Below are 20,073 nucleotides of genomic sequence, written 5' to 3' on the forward strand. Positions count from 1 at the left end.
AATAAATAAATAAATTTAAAATACTTTGCATGATTCTTGTCCCATAGTTAACACTTAATACATAGTAACTATTATTATGATCGTTATTATTCTCCCCATCACCTGACTCAACCAGCAAGAACCCAACCCAGATAATGAGATTAGGGCTCCCTGAAGCTGCCTCAGCCAAAGCCATGGCTGTCTGAGTGCCTCAGCACTCTCTTTGCCTCTCTTCCCATTCACCCAAAAGTGATAAAAGTTGAAAGTCAACTGTCCATCCCCACACCAGCAACTAATAAGTTCTTGTTCCCATCCCGTTTCTGCAGACAAACAAGGGAATATGGAACTCTACCAGGGCAGAAGCAGCCACTTGTTCCAGGAGCCTCCTGCTGAAAGATGTCTTTTCCCTCCTGTAGCATCTGCCACTGGCTCAGAAAAAAACACATCTGGAGAAGTGAGGAGGAAAAAGGTTGTGTGTGTGTGCTTTTAAGCATGCGCATGCTTAAAAGATTAATCTCAATCTAGGAATGAGGTGACTCAAAGGGATGTCTCAGAGAACAGGCCTTACTTGCTTCTGAGCTCACCGGGTGGAGCTGGACTAAAGCTGTAGAAGTTTACTAAATGTTGGAAATAGTGAAGTACAGGAAATTTCAGCTGCCCCCGATTAAAGCAATATGGTGTTAACCAAACTTTCTGGTGCCAACAGAATCCTTTTTTCTGTTAAGGGGCTGAGGTTTATCTGTAAGCATGTAAGGACAGAATTTGAGTTTGTAAGCAGCTGACCCACTTCAAACTCAAAATGCTGGAACCCAGAAATGGTTTTGCTTAATTGAGGGTCTGTCACCTTTGAAAATGTAGGATAAATTTTGCAGGTTTATCAACCCCCTTCAGAAGTCAGGTACACCTTCCTTAAAGATGTCCTTCGCTGTCTCTGGCCTGGTCCTGCCTTGAAATTCTGTGTGGCTCTTCAGTTTGGTTGGGAGGCACCTGTGCTGAGTGGGAATGAGCAGGGACTCTGGAATGTTCTGCCCGTGGCAGCTGTGTTACTTGAGCCAGTGGCTCACCACTTTGAGCTATAGTGACCTCCTCTGTGCACACAGATAATAATGCCAGCCTCACAGGGCTGATGGAGGATGAAAGGAGATGAAGCATTTATGTGAAAGTATCTTGTGTCCAACTGGAAACAACAGCAATGTTAGTTCATGGTGGGGATTCGTGCCGTCTGAAGTGGCCCTGAGGAGCCATGGGCATACCAGGTGGTCCTGGTGCCAGTGAGGGAGGTCGTTTTCAGTCTGTTCAGGATTTTCTCAGATTTCCCATGTCTAAGCTGATCTAAACCTTTCCATTCATACCAGAAGGGCATCTGTCTTCCCAGGTTTCTTTGAACCAGGAGTAAACAGCAGGCCTGACCTGCCAGGGTCACTCAGGCCTAAGGAAAGCCCTCAATCTCACACCCAGTTCAGCCCAGAACCGAGCCAGGCTCAGAGGACAGGAATCCCTTCCCTCAACCCATGTATATGATTTAGTAAGGAAAGCAATATTTTCCACTATATTAAAACTCTGTAAATTTTTAATTACAATAGAGAAATTAAGGCTTGGCTTATCAGCCATACCTCACACAAACCATTTGAGTTTCCACATAGATTTCCCAATGCAAACCTTGTCAAACAAAATACACAAGGTCAGTATTCAGAAGAGGGCAGTCGGTGGGCAGCTGGCACCTGGACAGTGGAGGTCTCCAGGGACATAAAGACGCTATGTGCATGTGTTGGGTTAATCATTTTCTTAACGTCTCATAATTATACATATTACCCTGAATATATTTGGGTGAATTTCCTTCCTCATTCAACTCTAAACACGTTAGGATACTTGTGTGTGTTTCTGATCTTTTTTTCTTTTTGAACACTAAAAAGGTGAGAGACATTTTTATTTTTCCTCCTGTGAAATTGAAGTCCCTGAAACCCCACACACATATACATTTCATAGAGCCAAGTTCGTATGTTAAAAGCTGCAAACTAAAAGGAGAAATTTTCAGCAACTTCTGAATAATTGGAAACAGGAGACTCTAAGTACTACCCGTAGCTCCTTTCTCTCTCTCTCTCTCTCTCTTTCTCTCTCTCTCTCTCTCTCTTTCTCTCTCTCTCTCTCCATATACATATACACATACACCACACACACACATATGTTTTGGGGTTTTTTGGACATAAAAAAACTGGGTTACAGTTGTGGCTGATTCTGACACACAGTGATTTTTTTCTAGCTATGTTCATATTACAGATGTGTGGAGACACCTAGGTATTCTGCTAGTGGCAAGATTAGGTATTAAACCCTAATGAAAGAAGAGTCTTCTCTCAAAGAAATATCATAGAAAAAAGCCTAGTTCCAAACACTGTTGTAACTACATATAATTAGCTCATTTAATCCTAATGGCAATTTATGAGGTGGGCAGTATGATTACCCCCATTTTACAGAGGAAGAAATTGAGGCTTAGAGAGATGACATGAGGAAAGCAAACACAAATGTGTATTCCTATTTTCTGCCCTTTCTTATCTACAAGTTTGCACAGTCCACAGTCTGAGCCATACTTTTTTCTCTCAACGACACAAGCCAAGATTTCTCCTTCTCCGGACATGGAAATCTCAGCTCTATCATTTTAATCTGGTTCAGTTTCCCGACTGCAAGAGAAGGACTGTATTTCCTCACAAAGGCTCTTGAATTTACCACATTTATACTTCTCAGAGCAATCAGAGGCTGGGTTAACGGGTGCATAACCAAATTCCCATGAAGCAAAGCAGCCCTACTCTAGTGAGCTGACCGGTTTCCAGGTCTGTCAGCTTTATCTCCCAGCCCTGGGTACAGAAGCGACATTACACTCAGCAGCTTCTGATGCTGGAGATTCAATAAGATACAGTGTCATTTATCCCTTGCAGGCAGCAGGATTTAGATACCTGCCATATGGGGGTGTGTTTGTTTTTACATTTTCTCCAGGCACCAATGGCTTTGAAATCACCTCCTATCTCAGAGGAATCACCCAGAGTCCTGGACCCCCTGAGGAGTCAACTTAAAGCCAATAAGCCCCCAGCAGAGCTCTTCATCTTCCCTGTGGAGATTCATTTCCATACCCAACACCCCCCAAAAGGAAAGGCACGAAGAAGAGGTAGGTCCCTGTGACTGGGTCTCCTGAGGGAACCAGGCCGGCCAGGAGGGATTGGGGTGTGGGTCCCACTAACGCAGCCCTCTCCTAAATCATGGCTGACACTCTTCAGGGTCACCCCCTTGAGAGAACTTTTTTTTAAAGAAAGAAAAACGATAAGTCTACAAGTAGTTCTCTTCTGGTCATATTTAACTCAATTTTTAAAATATTTATTGAGTCCTCATCAAGCAGAGCATTTTGCTAAACTGTGGAAGAAAATGGAAGTCAGCCACACACATAAATTAAGTCCAATGCACCGTAGATGTTATAAAGGTGCAAGAATTTTCAGGCAGCTTACAACAAATAAATGCAATATATTAAAAAGGACAACTAAAATTGAAATTGAAAAAATAAAACACCTGGTTAAGAAGAGTAGAGAAATAGATGTTATCAGACATCTGGGATGAATTCATTGCTTTTGGTAAGCACTGGATTTAGATGAGTTACCTGGCAGCCAAGATAAAAAGGATATTTGGATCTTTGGAACTTTGCTTTATAAAAGAAAGATAAAAGTTTGTCTGAAGAGCCATTTTCCTGATTTTTTGTAATTTATTTTATTGAGGTATAGTTGATTTACATTGTTGTGTTAATTTCTACTGTACAGCAAAGTGATTCAGTTATACATATATATACATTCTTTTTCATATTCTTTTCCATTATGGTTTATCACAGGATATTGACTATAGTTCCCTGTGCTGTACAGTAGGATCTTGTTGTTTATCCATCCTATATATCATAGTTTACACCTGCTAATTCCAAACTCCCAGTTCTTCCTTTCCCCACTGCCCTCCCCCTTGGCAACCACAAGTCTGTTCTCTATGTCTGTGAGTCTGTTCCATTTTCCTGATTTTGAATTAGGTACCATTATTATGTAACGTTAGATGATTTCTACAATCCTTGTCAGGGAAGAGATTTTGAGCTTCTAAGCAAAGTGCTAAGAGAGTACAGGTAAGGGAGAGAGCAATTCCAAATGGGACTTAGAAAGGCTTTTTGAAAGAGGCTTCTGAGTGACCGGTCAGCTCACCCTGCACCACAAGGAGAAATTCTTTCTGACCTTCCCAAGCCATTCCACATTCTTGCCCCTGGGACTTTTCTGGGCAAGCTGAGGCAAAAGGCAACTCTCTAAACAGCTGACTCCAATTTTGAAGAAGTCCTAGTTCTGAGCTTTCTAGAAACTTCAGCAAAAACGGCCACTGATTTCTCAGTTTTTGCTCTACGGCTGTTTGGAATTCTCACTATGAAGAAGCATGTCTGTTAATCTTAAAAGACCAGTCAATGGAAGGGGTCATAAGGGAACTTTCTGAAGTGATGAAAATGTTCTAAATCTTGGTTGGTTGCATGGATATATACATTTGTCAAAACTCACTGAACTGTACACTTAAGATCTGCACATTTCACTCCGTAGATTTTAACTTTCAAAAAAAATTACTTAGCTCCTTAAAAAAAACACATAGTATTACAGTATTTTTCAATGTAGGTTTTTCTTATTATTCAGGTGTGATGAGGCCAATAGAGATCAGGAGACAACTGCCAGTGAAAAGATAGTCTGTTACTCACAGTTCGCAAGAGGAGAGGGTATGCCATGCCCCTCGAGGCCACATGGAGAAGAACCAGGGTCAGCTAGGAAGCAGAAGGGCTGGCGGGGCAGGGGGGGTGGCGTGTGGGATGGGCAAGAGTCTTTATTGCATTTTTGGCAGGAAGGAATGGGCGAGGCAGGGCAAGCAGGCTAAGCCGGTTTGGGATTGGCTAGTTTGAAAAGTTTGGGCAGGCTCTGTGCATCAGGGCTGTCCCTGGTTGTCTGGTACCTGGCCCTGGGGTCATTAAGGCAGGGGGATAGTGGCCTGGAAGTGTTAAGGAGGTCATGGCTGGGGAGAGGGGGGAGGGGCTCTAGATTGGTTGGTTTCCATATGAAATGTGCACTTGCAGGTGGTCCTTTACTGTCTCTAGGAACTGGCTAGCCCTGGGAGGGACAGCCTCCCCAGGGTGAGTAAGGTCCCAGATGTCAAAACACTAGAATAAAAAGATATGCTTACTGATTCACTTTGCTGTACACCTGAAACTAACACAACGTTGTAAATCAACTATACTCCAATTTAAAAAAAAAAGACATGCTTAATATACGCAAAGATAGGACTATTTGCAAGATTTGGTTAAATCCTGATTATCTCCCATGATGACCCTGGAAGGAAGGTCACCAGGCCATCATGGACCAGATTCTTAAACCTATTAGATCCATTGAGCTTGCCAACACACTGACAAATGAAAAATAGGAATAAAATATACAGAAAGTGAATCCATTGAGTTCTTCCTTCTTTTTTTTTTCTTTTTTTTTTTTTTAAATTTTTATTTATTTATATTTATTTTTGGCTGTGTTGGGTCCTTGTTTCTGTGCGAGGGCTTTCTCCAGTTGCGGCAAGCGGGGGCCACTCTTCATCGCGGTGCGCGGGCCTCTCACCGTCGTGGCCTCTCTCGTTGCGGAGCACAAGCTCCAGACGCGCAGGCTCAGCAATTGTGGCTCACGGGCCCAGCTGTTCTGAGGCATGTGGGATCTTCCCAGACCAGGGCTCGAACCCGTGTCCCCTGCATTGGCAGGCAGACTCTCAACCGCTGCGCCATCAGGGAAGCCCCCAGAGTTCTTCCTTCTTTTGTATGTCAGTGAGGACTCCTTCAGTAACAAGTATTAGAAGCCTAACTCAAACTCTCTTAAGCAAAAAAAGAAATGTATTCACTCATGTAATTGGATAGTGCAAGGACCAGCCAACTCCAGGCTCAGCTGGATCCAGGCCTCAGAAAATGTCCTCTGGGCACTATTTGTCTGAGTCTCTCAGCTCTGTTAGCCTTTCCTCTCAAGCACGTTGTCCCCATGTGGTGGTAAAGATGTCCTCCTGCAATTCCATGACAACTTGTTAACCCCGGTAGAAAGGATATGCCTCTTGGACTTCCCTGTTGGCTCAGTGGTTAAGAATCCACCTGCCAATGCAGGGGACACGGGTTCGATCCCTGGTCCGGGAAGATCCCACATGCCACGGAGCAACCAAGCCCGTGTGCCACAACTACTGAGCCTGTGCTCTAGAGCCCGCGAGACACAACTACTGAGCCCACGCACCACAATTACTGAAGCCCCCGCACCTAGAGCCCATGCTCCGCAACAAGAGAAGCCACGGCAATAAGAAGCCCACGCACCGCAAGGAAAGTAGCCCCCACTTGCTGCAACTAGAGAAAGCCTGTGCTCAGCAACAAAGACCCAAAGCAGCCAAAAATAAATAAATGAATAAATAAATTTATTTAAAAAAAGAAAGGATATGCCTCTTAAAAGCTCTGGCAAAAAGTACCAAAATTGCCTGTGATTGGCCAGGCTTGGGCTATGTGCCCACCCCGGACCCAGTCACCATGGCTAAAGCAATGAGGTGCTCTCGTTAGCCAGGCTTCAGTCACTTGCGCATCCCTGGAGTCAGGGAACGGACCACCCAAACCACATGGTCTGAGTGAGAGAAAAATGGGTCCCCAAAAAGAAGAGACAGCTGGCAAAAACCACAGATGTCTACTACAACTTGGCTTTCTCTTTGTCTCCTAGGTGCTCCACACCCTGAGTCAGCACCAGAAACAGAAGAAGAGTCCAGGCCTTTATGGAGGCCTCCCCTGAAGCAGGTGCCCCTGAAAAGGCCAAGGGAATTAACAGTACATCTCCCAGTGGACACAGGGAGGAACACACTCTCGCCTCAAGGTAGCTATTCCTTCCCTCCAGCATCCCACAGGGATCTCACTCCAAAGGAGAGCAAGGCAAGACACATCAGGGTCCTCAGCCATAAAAAGGAGGCTAGAGGGACTTCCCTGGTGAAGCAGTGGTTAAGAATCCGCCTGCCAATGCAGGGGACACGAGTTTGAGTCCTGATCTAGGAAGATCCCACATGCCGCAGAGCAACTAAGCCCGTGCACCACAACTACTGAGCCTGTGCTGTACAGCCCACGAGCCACAACTGTGGAGCCCGCGCTCCTAGAGCCCGTGCTCCGCAACAAGAGAAGCCACTGCAATGAGAAGCCCACGCACCACAACTCACCGCAACTAGAGAAAGCCCGCGCTCAGCAACGAAGACCCAACGCGACCAAAAATAAATTAATTAATTAATTAATTTTTTTTAAAAAAGAGGCTAGAAGGGAGGCCACTCCTCCCCGGCCACTTGAAGATGGCGTCTGCTCAGGCAGCAGCTGCCTTAACCAAAGTGCTGCAGTGAAACCAACTTCCTGTCTAGCTCACAAGTTACTTACTCACTAAATCAAACCCCCTAAGAATATTTCCTGGTTGCAGATGTAAAACAGCACCAAACTTACTATGTATTTGCTGCACGCTCTATAGTTTCTCCCATGTTTTTAACCAATGGAATTTCATTTCTAATCTATTTGGGACCATTCATGAGAAGTTCATAATATCAACAAAAGGCATCACTCCAATTTTTCAAAACATGACATGGACATCTGAAATTATACATATGAGTGCATCAAAGTGTATATTTTTATGTGTTGATAGGTTGGAAACGATGGGCCATATTTAGAAAGCTCTACGTTTTCACAAAACTGAAGCTCCTTCCCCAAGGGCAAGATGACAGTATGACAAATGCTAGGTGATCTCTGAGTGGTGGTAATCAGAAGAAGTAGAAGGATGAACGTTCACATTTAAGGAGTTCTTCCTCAGTGCCAGGCACTGGCCTCAGGTTTTAACACATCTTATCTCATTTACTTCTCACAACAGTCCTACCCTCATTTCACAGATCAGAAATCTGAAGCCCTGGGAGATGAGTGACTTGTTTGAGGTCACACAATTATAAGTGGCCTCGCTGGGCTTGGAGCTGAGGCCTTCCAGTGCCAGAATCTGTGCTCTTATTCATTATACTGCACTGCCTCTGAGAATAAAAAAAAAATGAACCCAGGTCAGGATGTTCTTGAGACATTTCCGTTTTGAGAACGTCCTTTGATTATTGAGGCAGGGGCTTGTTTACCATATCTCTTAAGTGAGAGTTAATCATCCTAAAGACTTCGAAGTTTTTTTTTAAAATCCACATATGGGGACTTCCCTGGTGGTCCATCGGTTAAGAATCCGCCTTCCAATGCAGGGGACGCGGGTTAGATCCCTGGTCAGGGGGCTAAGATCCCACATGCCACAGGGCAACTAAGCCTGCACGCTCTAAAGCCCGCGTGCCACGACTAGAGAGAAGCCCGTGCCGCAGTGAAGATCCCGTGTGCTGCAGCTAAGACCCAATGCAACCAAATAAAAAATAAATACATAATTTTTTTTTTAAATCCTCATATGGCAAGGGTCACTCTGTGTGCAGACAGGTGAGAAAGCAGCTTTGCCCCTGTGCACCATAATGTCAGGGGCACAGCCTGAGCCACCAGGAGGGATGGGCAACACCAGGGAATTTCATCTTTGGTGCTGCACACCTCACACTGCCCTCCACTTGTTTTGAGCTGCCATGTCCACTGGGGACCCAGTATCTAGAGCTTGTCCATCCTCTGCTACCCTGCCAGGAGGAAGCTGGGCTAGGAAGTCCCTGGTACCTTGGTTAGTTCAGTATGTTAGTTCAGTGTGTGACTCAACTGGGTAGTAGATGCATTAAAAAAAAAAAAAAAAAAAAAAGTCTAAAGAGGCAAGATTTTCATGGCAATCTTTCTCACACGGGGGTCCCTGGAGCAAGGGTGTTTAGACCTAGTAAGTGGGACTCTCATTGCCCCAGAGGTTGCACAGACCCATTTACGTGCTTAGCCCTGGATTGTTTCACTTCTCATATCATAAAAATGAAGCCAGATTTTTTATACGCACACACACATACATATTTTATTTTATTGCTGAACCATCCGAGACTAAACTGCAGACTTTGTACATTTCATCCCTTATCAGCACGTATCTCCCAAGAGCAAAGATATTCTCCTTGTAACCTCAGTACAATTATCACATTCAAGAAAATTAACATTGATGTAATACTATTTTCTAATATATAGTCCACATTCAAATTTCTCTAATTACACCAGTAATATTCCTTACGGTTGTTTTTTTTTCCCCAATCAATCCAGGATTCCACTCAGAATCATACACTGTATTTAATGGTCACATCTCTTTAGAATCTTTTCATCTAGAACACTTCCCCAGTCTCATTTTTCATGACACTGACATTTTTGAAGAGTTTAGGCTAGTTGCTTTACAGAATTATCCTCAATTTAGGTTTGTTTCCTCATGATTAGATTCAGATCAAACATTTTTGGCAAGAATGGCATGTTGGTGATGTGTGCTTCTCGGTACATTACATCAAGGGACACAAAATATCCGTATATTAATTCCATTTGTTATAAGTTGTTCCATTATAAGTGATGTTAAATTTCATTATTTGGTTAAAGAGATGTCTTTGTCCATCGTAAAGACACCTCTTCCCTTTGTAAATAAGTAGCTTGTGATACTTGGAGACTGTGTGTGAAGCCAGCCTTTAAACACAAACGCCAAGAGTGTGTTGAACATGAAATAAAGACCACTCTCTCTGAGATTAAGACAAGGTCCCAATCACTTTTAGATTACTGGGTTTTGCCCTCCCTAGAGCAGCCCCTAGAGCAGAGCCAGTTTTGGGAAAGAGTGAGAGAAAGAACAGAGATGGAGGCCAAGACATGCTTTGTGGAGTTTATCATCCATCCCGTTACCCTCTAACTACCATCTAGAAGGGGCTACTTTGTACTTTATGACCTGGAGGAGCCATGAGATCACTGGTTCTGCTTAGAAAAATTGCTTTATGGTTGGAACTCTGTAGCCAACAGTCCCATGCGCTTTAACGCTGGGGTCTCCCCAGTTAGGGAAGGACCTTGCAGCCTCCCTAATCTTTCTCCTGTCTCAGGAGCCCACCAATAGGATGAGAATAACAACAATCACTGTTCAGTTCCTCCCAGTTCTTGGAGGTTCCCCAACAGAAGGGCCGCTATTCTAGCCAAGAGTAATCCCACCTTGGCTGTGGGAGATACCTGGCCTCTGCTCCCTAGCAGGGCTGGAAAAGAGAGCCAAACTTGAGAATGAGGGGAATAAGTGATCCTAGACACTAGGAGCCATCAACAGAATTAGAAAAGAGGTTCCTTCTCCTTCTTGCTGATCCAAATTCTCACTCATGCTTTTTCTCCTTTTGCTTTTGAAGAGGACGCTGCTCCATCCCAGGATGGCACCCCACCACTGTCCCTGACGGAAGGAAGGAAAGGTCCAGAGAGCCAGAGGGGCCTGGACAGCCCCAGGACATCAGGCCACAGCAGCGCCATGGGCCCCCCACGTGTGAGACGGGCCGGCGGGGCACTCCCAGCAGAAGGACAAGGTAATCACTCCCGGGGTGCACGGATGCACCTTCTTGGCTTGTCTGTGGCTCTGGGCTCATTTTAATCATCTTCCGGGGCCACACATAAGCTGTCTGAAAGCCACCCCATTGAAAAAGGGAAATCAGCAGTGTTTCCAATGCTGTCAGTGGGATTAACGGTCACTATGCATATTCCTCAAGAGTCAGTACATGTTTTAAGGGTTTTCTGCACCAACATGCACTGCCAAGCTGTTCTGTGCTTTCCTCGCTCCTGGCAGCAGCGTGTGATGACACAGCTCCCTGCGCTCATCAGGGAGACTCGCTACTGGGTTTACCAGGCATTCTCAACACCGAGCCATAACCCTGCACGGGGCAAGGGAGCCTGGGGACCCTGCCAACAGGAAGAGTCCCCCGGGGAGGAGTCACCCTCCGGCCCAGGGCAGAGCCTGAGGCCTGGGCACAGAGAGAAAAGGACTCTGGATTTCTACTGAAGGATGAGGCAGGCAGGGCCACACCCTCTATGACTTAGCCCCACTCAGAGTTCTTATCCTTAAGAGCCAACCGTCCAGGAGGAAACTAAGACAGTGCAATAACAGCTTCCATGGGGGCTTTATTCTAAATGCAGCACATAAAGCAAAAGTTGCTTAGGGTCCAAATTACCCCTGAAAATCCCTTAGGGAGGGGCCATGCTGGAGACCAACAAACCATTTTCTAGAAAGTGCAGCCCAATCAGCTGTTCCTCCCTCATCGGAGGATGGGCGGCTTTCTCTGATTGAGCACCAGATGAAGGAGATGGTGTGTGTTTGGGTGCCAGACAATGTGAACAAAGTATCTCTGTTAACAGCAGAATCACACTCAGGGCCTAGAGAAGCTCACACTCGAGAGGAACGTGGCAACTGAGAGCCACCAAGAAGACAACAGGTACCACAGCTTTCGCCCCATCCCAGGCTCGCTCAGACACAGACGCCTCACTATGTAAATCCTGCTCGCTCGCGCTCCCCCTGCCTCGACCCAAGCACTTATTTATATTTGAAGCCTTGTAAGCATAAATTCAATACATGGATCAATAATTCCATGATGGGCTTGCAGCTCCTCTGTTTAAGGCTGGAATGGTCGAAGTCAAATTCTCTCTCTCTCTCTCTCACCAAAGAAACTTACAAACTATTTCCAAATGGAACCTTTCTCTTACAACCTCCTCCCTTTTCTATTTGCATGGCAATGATGCTCTCTTAATTTTGAGCTAATGAGCTGAACTTTAGGTACAGTAGCGTCACCACCAAGGGTATTCCTAGGAGGTCGCATTGCCCAGAACAAATCACACCACACACACACACACACACACACACACACACACACACCCTGAATTAGACACCCTTACAAAAGGAGAACCTGATTAGAACGAATGCCAGGGCTGTGACTATGACGAGTGCAGCCTGAAGCCTCAAGTGTGTAGGCTGAGTGTGTGTAAATGAATGCGTGTATGGGGGCACATGTGTGTCTTAGGGTATGTGTGTGCTTATATAGCTATGGGAGTACATGTGTATACTTGTGTGCTCGTGTATGTATGTGTGATTATGCAGGCCTGCCTGAGAACAAGTACGCATGTGTTGCTGTGTGTCCTTGTACGATACATGTGTGTCCTTGCAGGCACACCTGCATATGTGTGCGTGCCTTGTGAGTGTGTATATATGTACGTGTGAGTGCACACCTTGGTGTAAGTATGTGTGAGTGTGTTTCCATGTGTGTGTGTGATGCCTCTGTGTACGTGTGCGTTTACACACTTGTAAGCGTCCACTGTGGCTGATTGCCAGCTCTACTCCTGACCCTTTTGCCTTGGAAATGGGGAAGGTAAAGTTATAGAAACACCCTCAATCTTTCTAAGCAACTGAGAGAAATAGAGCTTCCTTCTCCTCCTTGGCCTGAGCCCCTTGGAGTCACTAAGCAGTCCCAGCATTTGATCCACAGGACGCAGCTGTGCTGCTGAGTACTGCACAAAGGCATGTGATAGAGCAGGAAGCAGAGGCTTTAACCACCGAGCCCTGTGCCCAGGAGCTGGGCTGCACACACTTGGAGGATGGGGCTCCCTTTCCTTCACACAAGGTGCCCCCTCCAGGCTCACCTTGTCCCTGGAGGGCCGCCTGAAACCAGAGGATTCCCCCTTTTCTAGACCTTCACAGAAGGCACGACGTAGGCTATGGCAGCCCCGCCCTGTTCATCCCACACTGACTCCAGATGATGGGGCGTGAACGCTGGCCCTGTTCTGCCGAATCCCGGGAGTGGGGCTGGCCCTGCACCCTGGCAAGCACCTGAGCACACCGGCATCTGCCCGCTGGGGATTCAGGGAGCACGGTCCAGGTTCAGCCTCCCTCCCCTGCACTGGTGCTAACACTGCCCATGCTTGTGCTTATTCTCAAGAAAAATCCAGAGACCCCACACTGGGACACTTCTTGCTGGGTCCAGATGGAGAAAACATCTGCCTGTCCCTCCCAAGGCCTACCCAAACCGAGGAGCTTCTGTCGGGTGAAGGTAAGATGATACATCCCAGGTCATCCTCGCTTTCCTGGGGGAAGATTTTACCTGCAGCTTCCAAAACTCCCCAGCAGCAGAGACATCATTAGAAACAGACGCAAGTCAGCCAGTTTCTCCCCTCTCGCTGAACACAGGGATGCTTCTGTAGCTCAGACACAATAACCCAATGCCTGCATAACAAGTTTGCTCTTGCTGGAGCATCTGGAGAGAGACGTTCCCATGGAATGGCTTGGAGGAGGCCTAATGTGCCGTGCTGATGCCTTGATGAGGATGACAAAGCCCTCTTGGTATTTGCCCAAACTAAACACTGCCTTTTCTCTTCTTTCCAACCACCCTCCAGAGGTGGAGGTGGCTAACTGGTAATCCAATCAGGGGTATCCTTGTTATGTGCATTGGTTCATTGTTGCGAATCATCTGGCTCCTGACAGATATCAAGGCAGTTTCCAAAAACCCTTCTGGCATGTTCACTTTTTGGAAAAGGGATGCTGGCTCTGGGCAATAACCATCTTGCAAAGGAAAAAAAAAAAAAATGAAGTCAGAGGGTGATGAGTGTCAGCCACCCAGGAACCATCATGATGTGCATGCATGAGCCGTACCGCCAGCAGGCCTCTTAACGCGGGAGATTAAAATCTGCACTCGTTCGGTGGGTGATGTCATGACTGCCTCAACAAAAAGAGCATGGGATCAGAGCCAGGAGATCTGAGTAGCCCTGGCTTGTCCTCTCCGTTGTCAGATGACTTTGGGTCAACCCTTCCTTGTGTCCAAGGTTCCTCCTCTCATTCGAAATAAGGGGATCGACTCCACCAGCAGCAGCTGTTGACTATTGCTGCGTTTTATGTGTTGTGTCTGTTGCTGTGGAAGTAGCCACTTAGTATATGGATTTCCAGAAAACAGAATGCATTCGGTTCCAAATCCAGCATTAAAGAACTTCCATCACCACTTGGGCTGTCCCATGATATGAGTATAAAAATAACTTGGTTCTCAACTGGCGGAAGCAGGAGTGAGACAGGTGGAGGCCACTGTCACTGTGACACAGCTGGTACAACAGCTGGAACGCAGACACGATGCTGTTCACCTGCTGCACATTTGTCCACTCTCTTCCAAGAGAAATAGCTCCCCTTCGGGCAAAGCAAAAGCCAGAAGCAGAAAAGGAAATATTTAAGTTACATGTTTAAGTTTGTTGTCATCTCGTCAGTATCATGTTTCGGTCATTTTGGCATCCTCAGCACTTAGCACAGTCCCTGACGCAAACATAGCAGGATCACAGTAAATGTTCATTGAAAGTCTTTCAATAATTTCCACACAAAAGAAAGAAAGAGAGAAATGAAATTTATGCTGAATAAATCAAGACTTGCCTGCCATCTTGTCTTAGTCCCATGAACAATGTATTTAATCCTACTTGCCTCTCAAACCTAAAGGCATTCACTGTGAGCTTGTTGAGTAAATGAACAAATGATTCATCTGTCAATCAGTCAGTCAGTCAATGCCCTCTCTCTAGCCTGTCCTCCATATACAGCTGGTGGACCTCCAGCCTCGACGTTGATTGCATAGGGCCCTGGGAGGCAGGCAGAACCTTAACCCACATCTCCCTACAAGCGCCCATAGAACAGGCCCAGCTTTCTAAGAGTCTCTGTTAATGGGAAAGCCCTGTTTTGTTTTGCTTTGGGAAGCAGGATACTGAAAAACATTTTCAACTCCTGCAAAGGATTTGCTCCACCCACACCAAATTCTTTGCAGCTGCTTGTTCAAATTCATCTTGATCACCATCCCCACCCTACTCTTCCAGTCTCACCTCCCACTATATTCAGGCCCACCCTTTTCTCATCTGTCTGATGGCCCAAACATTCAGTCTTCTTTCTCTTATCTCCCAGCCTTTGTCCAAGTTGCCCTCAAATATTTAGAATCATTTTAAGTTCCAAGGGAAGGTTCATCTTTTCTGGGATATTTTCCTCAATAAATCCACTTCATCTCACTGAACTGCTACGATGTAGCTTTCACCCATTTCTCTCTCTCAATCCCACTTTTGTGATTACTGTGTTTATATGCATCCGTTTGTTGTTTAGCTCCCAAATATATTAGAAGAGTCCTAGAGAACCTCTTATCTTTATCATATGTCCAAGAAATGCGTGGACAGAATACCCCAGGTGCCATAAAGGAAAGTTTGGGGGGGATCATAGTTGTTGTTCTTTAATTTTAAAAAATCTTGGGTTAAAGCGGAAATATGGTCTGTCTGATCATTCTGAGACTTTCAGACTCTGCCAACATCTACTTGGAAATGAATTCTTAAGCAATTAGATCATGATATCTTGCTTTCAGATAGCACAGAAGAATGAGTATAAACCTTCAGAAGAAAAAAAAAAGATGTGAAGACTTGAGCTGGAATTCGACTCTCTTGGTCGTGTTGGGATATTGCAACACTTAGAAAATTCAAAGGCTTAAGAAAGGAAAATTTAACTTGGAAGGATACAAGTCAAAACATTGGAACATTGGAGTTGCTTATCCTTGATTCAAATCCTTCATCTATTCTCCTAGTCACAGTGGCAGCAATAGAAGTTTTCTTTCAGAAGTTCTTTTATTCAGAAGTTCTTTAATGCAAGAAGCTCAAGAATGTCTGTGCCAGTGGTTCAGTCTGGGACTCCAGGTCCCATGCAAATTTAAATTCTTCATCTCTTTCAGAGTTTCCAGTTGACACCTGCTCTTGTCCTAAAAGGATTTTTACCCCCGAAACTTGCCTTGTTTTTTGGTCATTTAATTAGCCTTCTTCTCTCTTGCAACTCTTTCTTGGTATGGTGGTTTTAAAATATGTCTACAAATTCTTTGACACTTGTTCTTTCAAAAGGGGGAGCCCAATTCTCCTCCCCTTGAGTGTGCGCTGGACATAGTGGCTCACTTCTGATAAATATAGAATATGACAGAAGTGACAGTGTGTGACTTCTGAGATGGTCCAGCCCCAGGGAAATCTCCAGATGACTGCATCCCTGATTGGCATCATGACTGCAGCCTCACAAGAGACTGCACCAGAATCACAGGCCTAAGCCCCTCCCAGATTCCCATAGAAACTATGTGAGATATAGTAAAGGTTTATTGTTTTAAGTCACTAGATTTGGGCGTAATTTGTTTTCATAATAGATAATATACTGGTGTCATTTCCTGATGGTCTGCAATTTGGTAAACAGAAAAATGAAGGGTATAAGAATATCCCAGCTAGTCTCAAAACACTGATTATTTGGGGGCAAACATATGCTAAGTAGTTGACTTTCTCTGTGTTCTCCCCATTTGTCATTTGTGATAATGTTGGTTGTGGGGACTCATGGGTAAAAGGATCCTTCCATGTTGGTGGGATATTTGACAAAGTATGATTTTCCTTGAGTAGCCTTTCTCTTAGCAGTTGTTGCTTTAGTGAAGATGCCTGGAGATTTAAAAGTGAAGAAGTCCAGGGCTTCCCTGGTGGCGCAGTGATTAAGAATCCGCCTGCCAATGCAGGGGACAGGGGTTCGAGGCCTGGTCCGGGAAGATCCCACATGCCGTGGAGCAACTAAGCCCGTGAGCCACAACTACTGAGCCCATGTGCCACAACTACTGAAGCCCACGCACCTAGAGGCCATACTCTGCAACAAGAGAAGCAACCGCAATGAGAAGCATGTGCACCGCAACGAAGAGTAGCCCCCGCTCACCGCAACTAGAGAAAGCCCACGTGCAGCAACGAAGACCCAACGCAGCCAAAAATAAAATAAATTAAATAAAATTAATTAATTAAAAAAGAAAGTGAAGAAGTCCATTAGATGAGACAGCATGAGGAAGAAGAAAGAACTTTGGACTAAATATCCAAAGTCTTGGGTTTTATTCTCAGCTCTATCACCCTGATTTCTGTGATCATTGGCAAATAAATCTACTGCTTTGGAGCTCAGCTTCTCCATATGGAGAAAGAGGAACTGGGATTAGATCCAATCCTCCCAGCGTATATCCCGTAGAACTCCAAGTCCTCAGAAGGTTACCAGGCATTCTGTTAAAAAAAAAAAAAAAAAAAAGTTCTGAGGCCAAATAAGTTGGAAACCAGTAGGCTAAAGCGAAGCAGATTCCTTACTGCAGGAGCCTCTACTGTGTTAATATGGATTGTGGTTCCTCAAGATGAGGATATGCGATGTTTCCCAAACTTATTTGACCACTGAATTCTTTCTTGTTTTTTAGTAAAGCATCATGTGCATCTAACTAGTTTTTGGAACACACTTTGGAAAATACTAAACATTATTTCTAAGGTTCTTTCCAGCTGTAATGCTGTATGTTACTAAATAACCCCCTTTCCCAAGGAGATTCTCTCCGTAGAGCAGTTCTGTTGTCTAAGTCCTGAAGCAGGATCTCAGTCATTCAATAATTCATGACTGTTCTTGTTTTCATTTTCCAAACATCAGTTCTGAATCACTGAGTCCACAATCCCTCCATCTCCAGGTAAAAAGAAGCAGAGGAAGGTAGGAGGAAGCCTGGGTGGCAATAAGGCCCTTTTGCCCAATCAGTGTTTGTTAATAATCCATAAGCAATCATGTTGGTGGATTTACCAGTTCTCAGATGTTGAAATAAAGAAAAACATGGCTGGATATGGTCGCTTGGTACCCAGCATTTCCTTCCACTGCCCTCCTGTACTGCAAAGGCTGGAAGGCTAAAAACCACATTTCCCAGGTAACCTTTGCAGTTAGGGGGCGGGATGCAGACGCGGTTCCGCCAAATAGATGCACTTGCATGAGATTTGAAGGGCAGAAGTGAGGCAGAGGCACTTTGGCTACTTACAAAGGCAAGCGAGCTCGTGAACACTGTCAAGAGGCAGTTGCTGCAGCAACTTTGTAAGCACTAAGTTCTCTATAGTAGCTCCATTTCTTCTTAAAATACCTTGGTGGTTTCTGTTCTCCACTGAGTCCTGACCCAAATACTCTCCTCCCCTTGCAGAAGTTATGGGGGATTCCCACGAGGCTCGGCATGGGGCTAATTTGGGTCTGTCACATGGACCACAGGGCAGTGATAGCTGTGTTCGTCAGGACTTCAGAGGGAAGCAGGTTCTTTGCCTCACCTCAGGGAACCCAGCACCGCATCAGCGGCCCACCCTGGAAGGTGTTCTGATGGCCACCTGCAGAGAGCCACTAAAAACCACTGGGGAGTCTTCTTTCATTTGACAGAAACCTCTCATGATTCTCATAAGTACAAAGACTCCCCTCCCTCGTATTTGGCTGAAAATGTCATATTATCGCCACTTTATGCCTTCCAAAGAAGAAAGACGTCAAAAATAATAGTTCTCTTTGAATCTGCTGAAAATTCTTTTTTTTAAGAAAAAAGTCAATATGAAGTGTTGAAGAATATTTAATTCCTCTTTATTTTTTGCATATGTACTTATATTGTTTCTTACAGAGCCTGTAAAGCTGTAGATTCTACCTCCCTCGCATTTTTTCTGTTTCAGAGAACCTTAGAGTTGAGACGGAATGTAGGCATCACCTTCATCAGCATTTAAGCAGGGGAAGCATTTTATCAAACAGACTTTCTGAGGACACCTATGGATAAGATGGATAAAAGCAGAGCTGCCTGGTTAAAGTAGGGATGGTCTGACTGTGTCCCCCAACAACTTCTTCAGAGCCCAGCTAATTCTTTCCCTCCTGAAATGATTCCTGGCTGTGGGGTCTATGCAGAGTCACTAGAACTATGAGATCACAGTTTGAAAACTCTCATTTTATGGATAAGGAAACTGAGGCCCAGAGAGGTACGGTGACTTGCTCAAAGTCACACAGCTTCTATGCGGCAAATCTAAGGCTCAAACCCAGATCTTCCTGCGCCTACTTAGGCCAAAGCTCTTCTCACTAGAACTTACTGCCTCTAGGCCCTCTTGTTCAGGTTTCTAGGCTTCAAGGACTAGCTGAAGTCCCACCTTCATTGTACCACCTCACCTGACCACCTCAGCCCACACTGATTGCTGCTATCTTAGGTCAGCAGTAGTTCTTACTACCTGGGTCTCTCACCAGGCACTCCCTTACTTCCTCTACCTTTTTTTACTCTTTTTCTTCATCCTCTTCCAAGATCTCCTAAGGATAGATCCCCCTCTTCTACTTCTGAATATCCCAGAGAACATCATAGGTACTCCCAGAACGTTGCCCATAAATATTGATTGAAACTGTCAGTAGCAAAGACTTACTTGTTCCCCAATATCCATTTTTCCATTACTCCTGTTATTAACAGAATCCCCTACCCTGAAGTTTAGTTGAACACATGGCTACTTGGCTAGAAATTATATTTCCCAGCCTTCCTTGCAGCCAGGTATGGTCATATAACTGATGTGGCTGATGAAATGTGAACAGAAGTAACTTGTGCGACTTCCAGGTCATTTCCTTAAAAGGAAATCACTGGGGACTTCCTTGGTGGCACAGTGGATAAGAATCCGCCTGCCAATGCAGGGGACACAGGTTCAATCCCTGGTCCGGGAAGATCGCACATGCCGTGGAGCAACTAAGCCCGGGAAGATCCCACATGCCACAACTACTGAGCCTGCGTGCCAGGCTCCGCAACAAGAGAAGCCACTGCAAGGAGAAGCCCACGCACCAAACCGAAGAGTAGCCCCCGCTCGCCACAACTAGAGAAAGCCCGCGCGCAGCAATGAAGACCCAATGCAGCCAAAAAAAAAAAAATTTTTTTTTAATTTTAAAAAAAGGAAACCATTGCCTTCCTCCTCCCTTTTCCCCTTGGACTTGGTTGTAGTGGTGAAGTAGCTTCAACCACGTGGAAGAAGGCAATACTCTAGGGGATGATGAAACCATAAGATATAAGGAAGCACAGTGCCCAGATAACTTCAGGGAGCAGAGCTACCCTGGGCTACACCCCTCCCTCTAGACTCTTACCTGAAACAGAAATACATGTTTATCTTTCTGAGTCTCTTTGTTACAGCATATAATGCAACTATATATTCTTTCTTAATCTGGACAAAGCAAACCTAACAGATTTTTCTGGTGAGCATGTTTTATGAATCCTCCATTGTGCTCCGTTCTATCACACGTGCATTTTTCATGTTAAGCTGCGATTACTTAAACT

At 45.1% G+C, this 20,073-nt stretch overlaps 1 protein-coding gene across 1 annotated transcript in view; it reads left to right on the forward strand.

The window, feature by feature from the left end:
• The window catches only part of KIAA2012 (KIAA2012 ortholog), a 116,026-nt gene that overhangs the window by 23,795 nt on the left and 72,158 nt on the right, over positions 1-20,073 (forward strand). Inside the window, exons 7-11 of the mRNA XM_036858251.1 lie at positions 306-448; positions 2,968-3,136; positions 6,747-6,896; positions 10,336-10,506; positions 12,901-13,011. Of these exons, the coding sequence (XP_036714146.1) occupies positions 306-448; positions 2,968-3,136; positions 6,747-6,896; positions 10,336-10,506; positions 12,901-13,011 (744 nt within the window). The remainder of the gene's footprint in view (positions 1-305; positions 449-2,967; positions 3,137-6,746; positions 6,897-10,335; positions 10,507-12,900; positions 13,012-20,073) is intronic.

Source organism: Balaenoptera musculus, chromosome 7 (genome assembly GCF_009873245.2).
Source record: "Balaenoptera musculus isolate JJ_BM4_2016_0621 chromosome 7, mBalMus1.pri.v3, whole genome shotgun sequence".
Classification (NCBI taxonomy): Eukaryota; Metazoa; Chordata; class Mammalia; order Artiodactyla; family Balaenopteridae; genus Balaenoptera; species Balaenoptera musculus.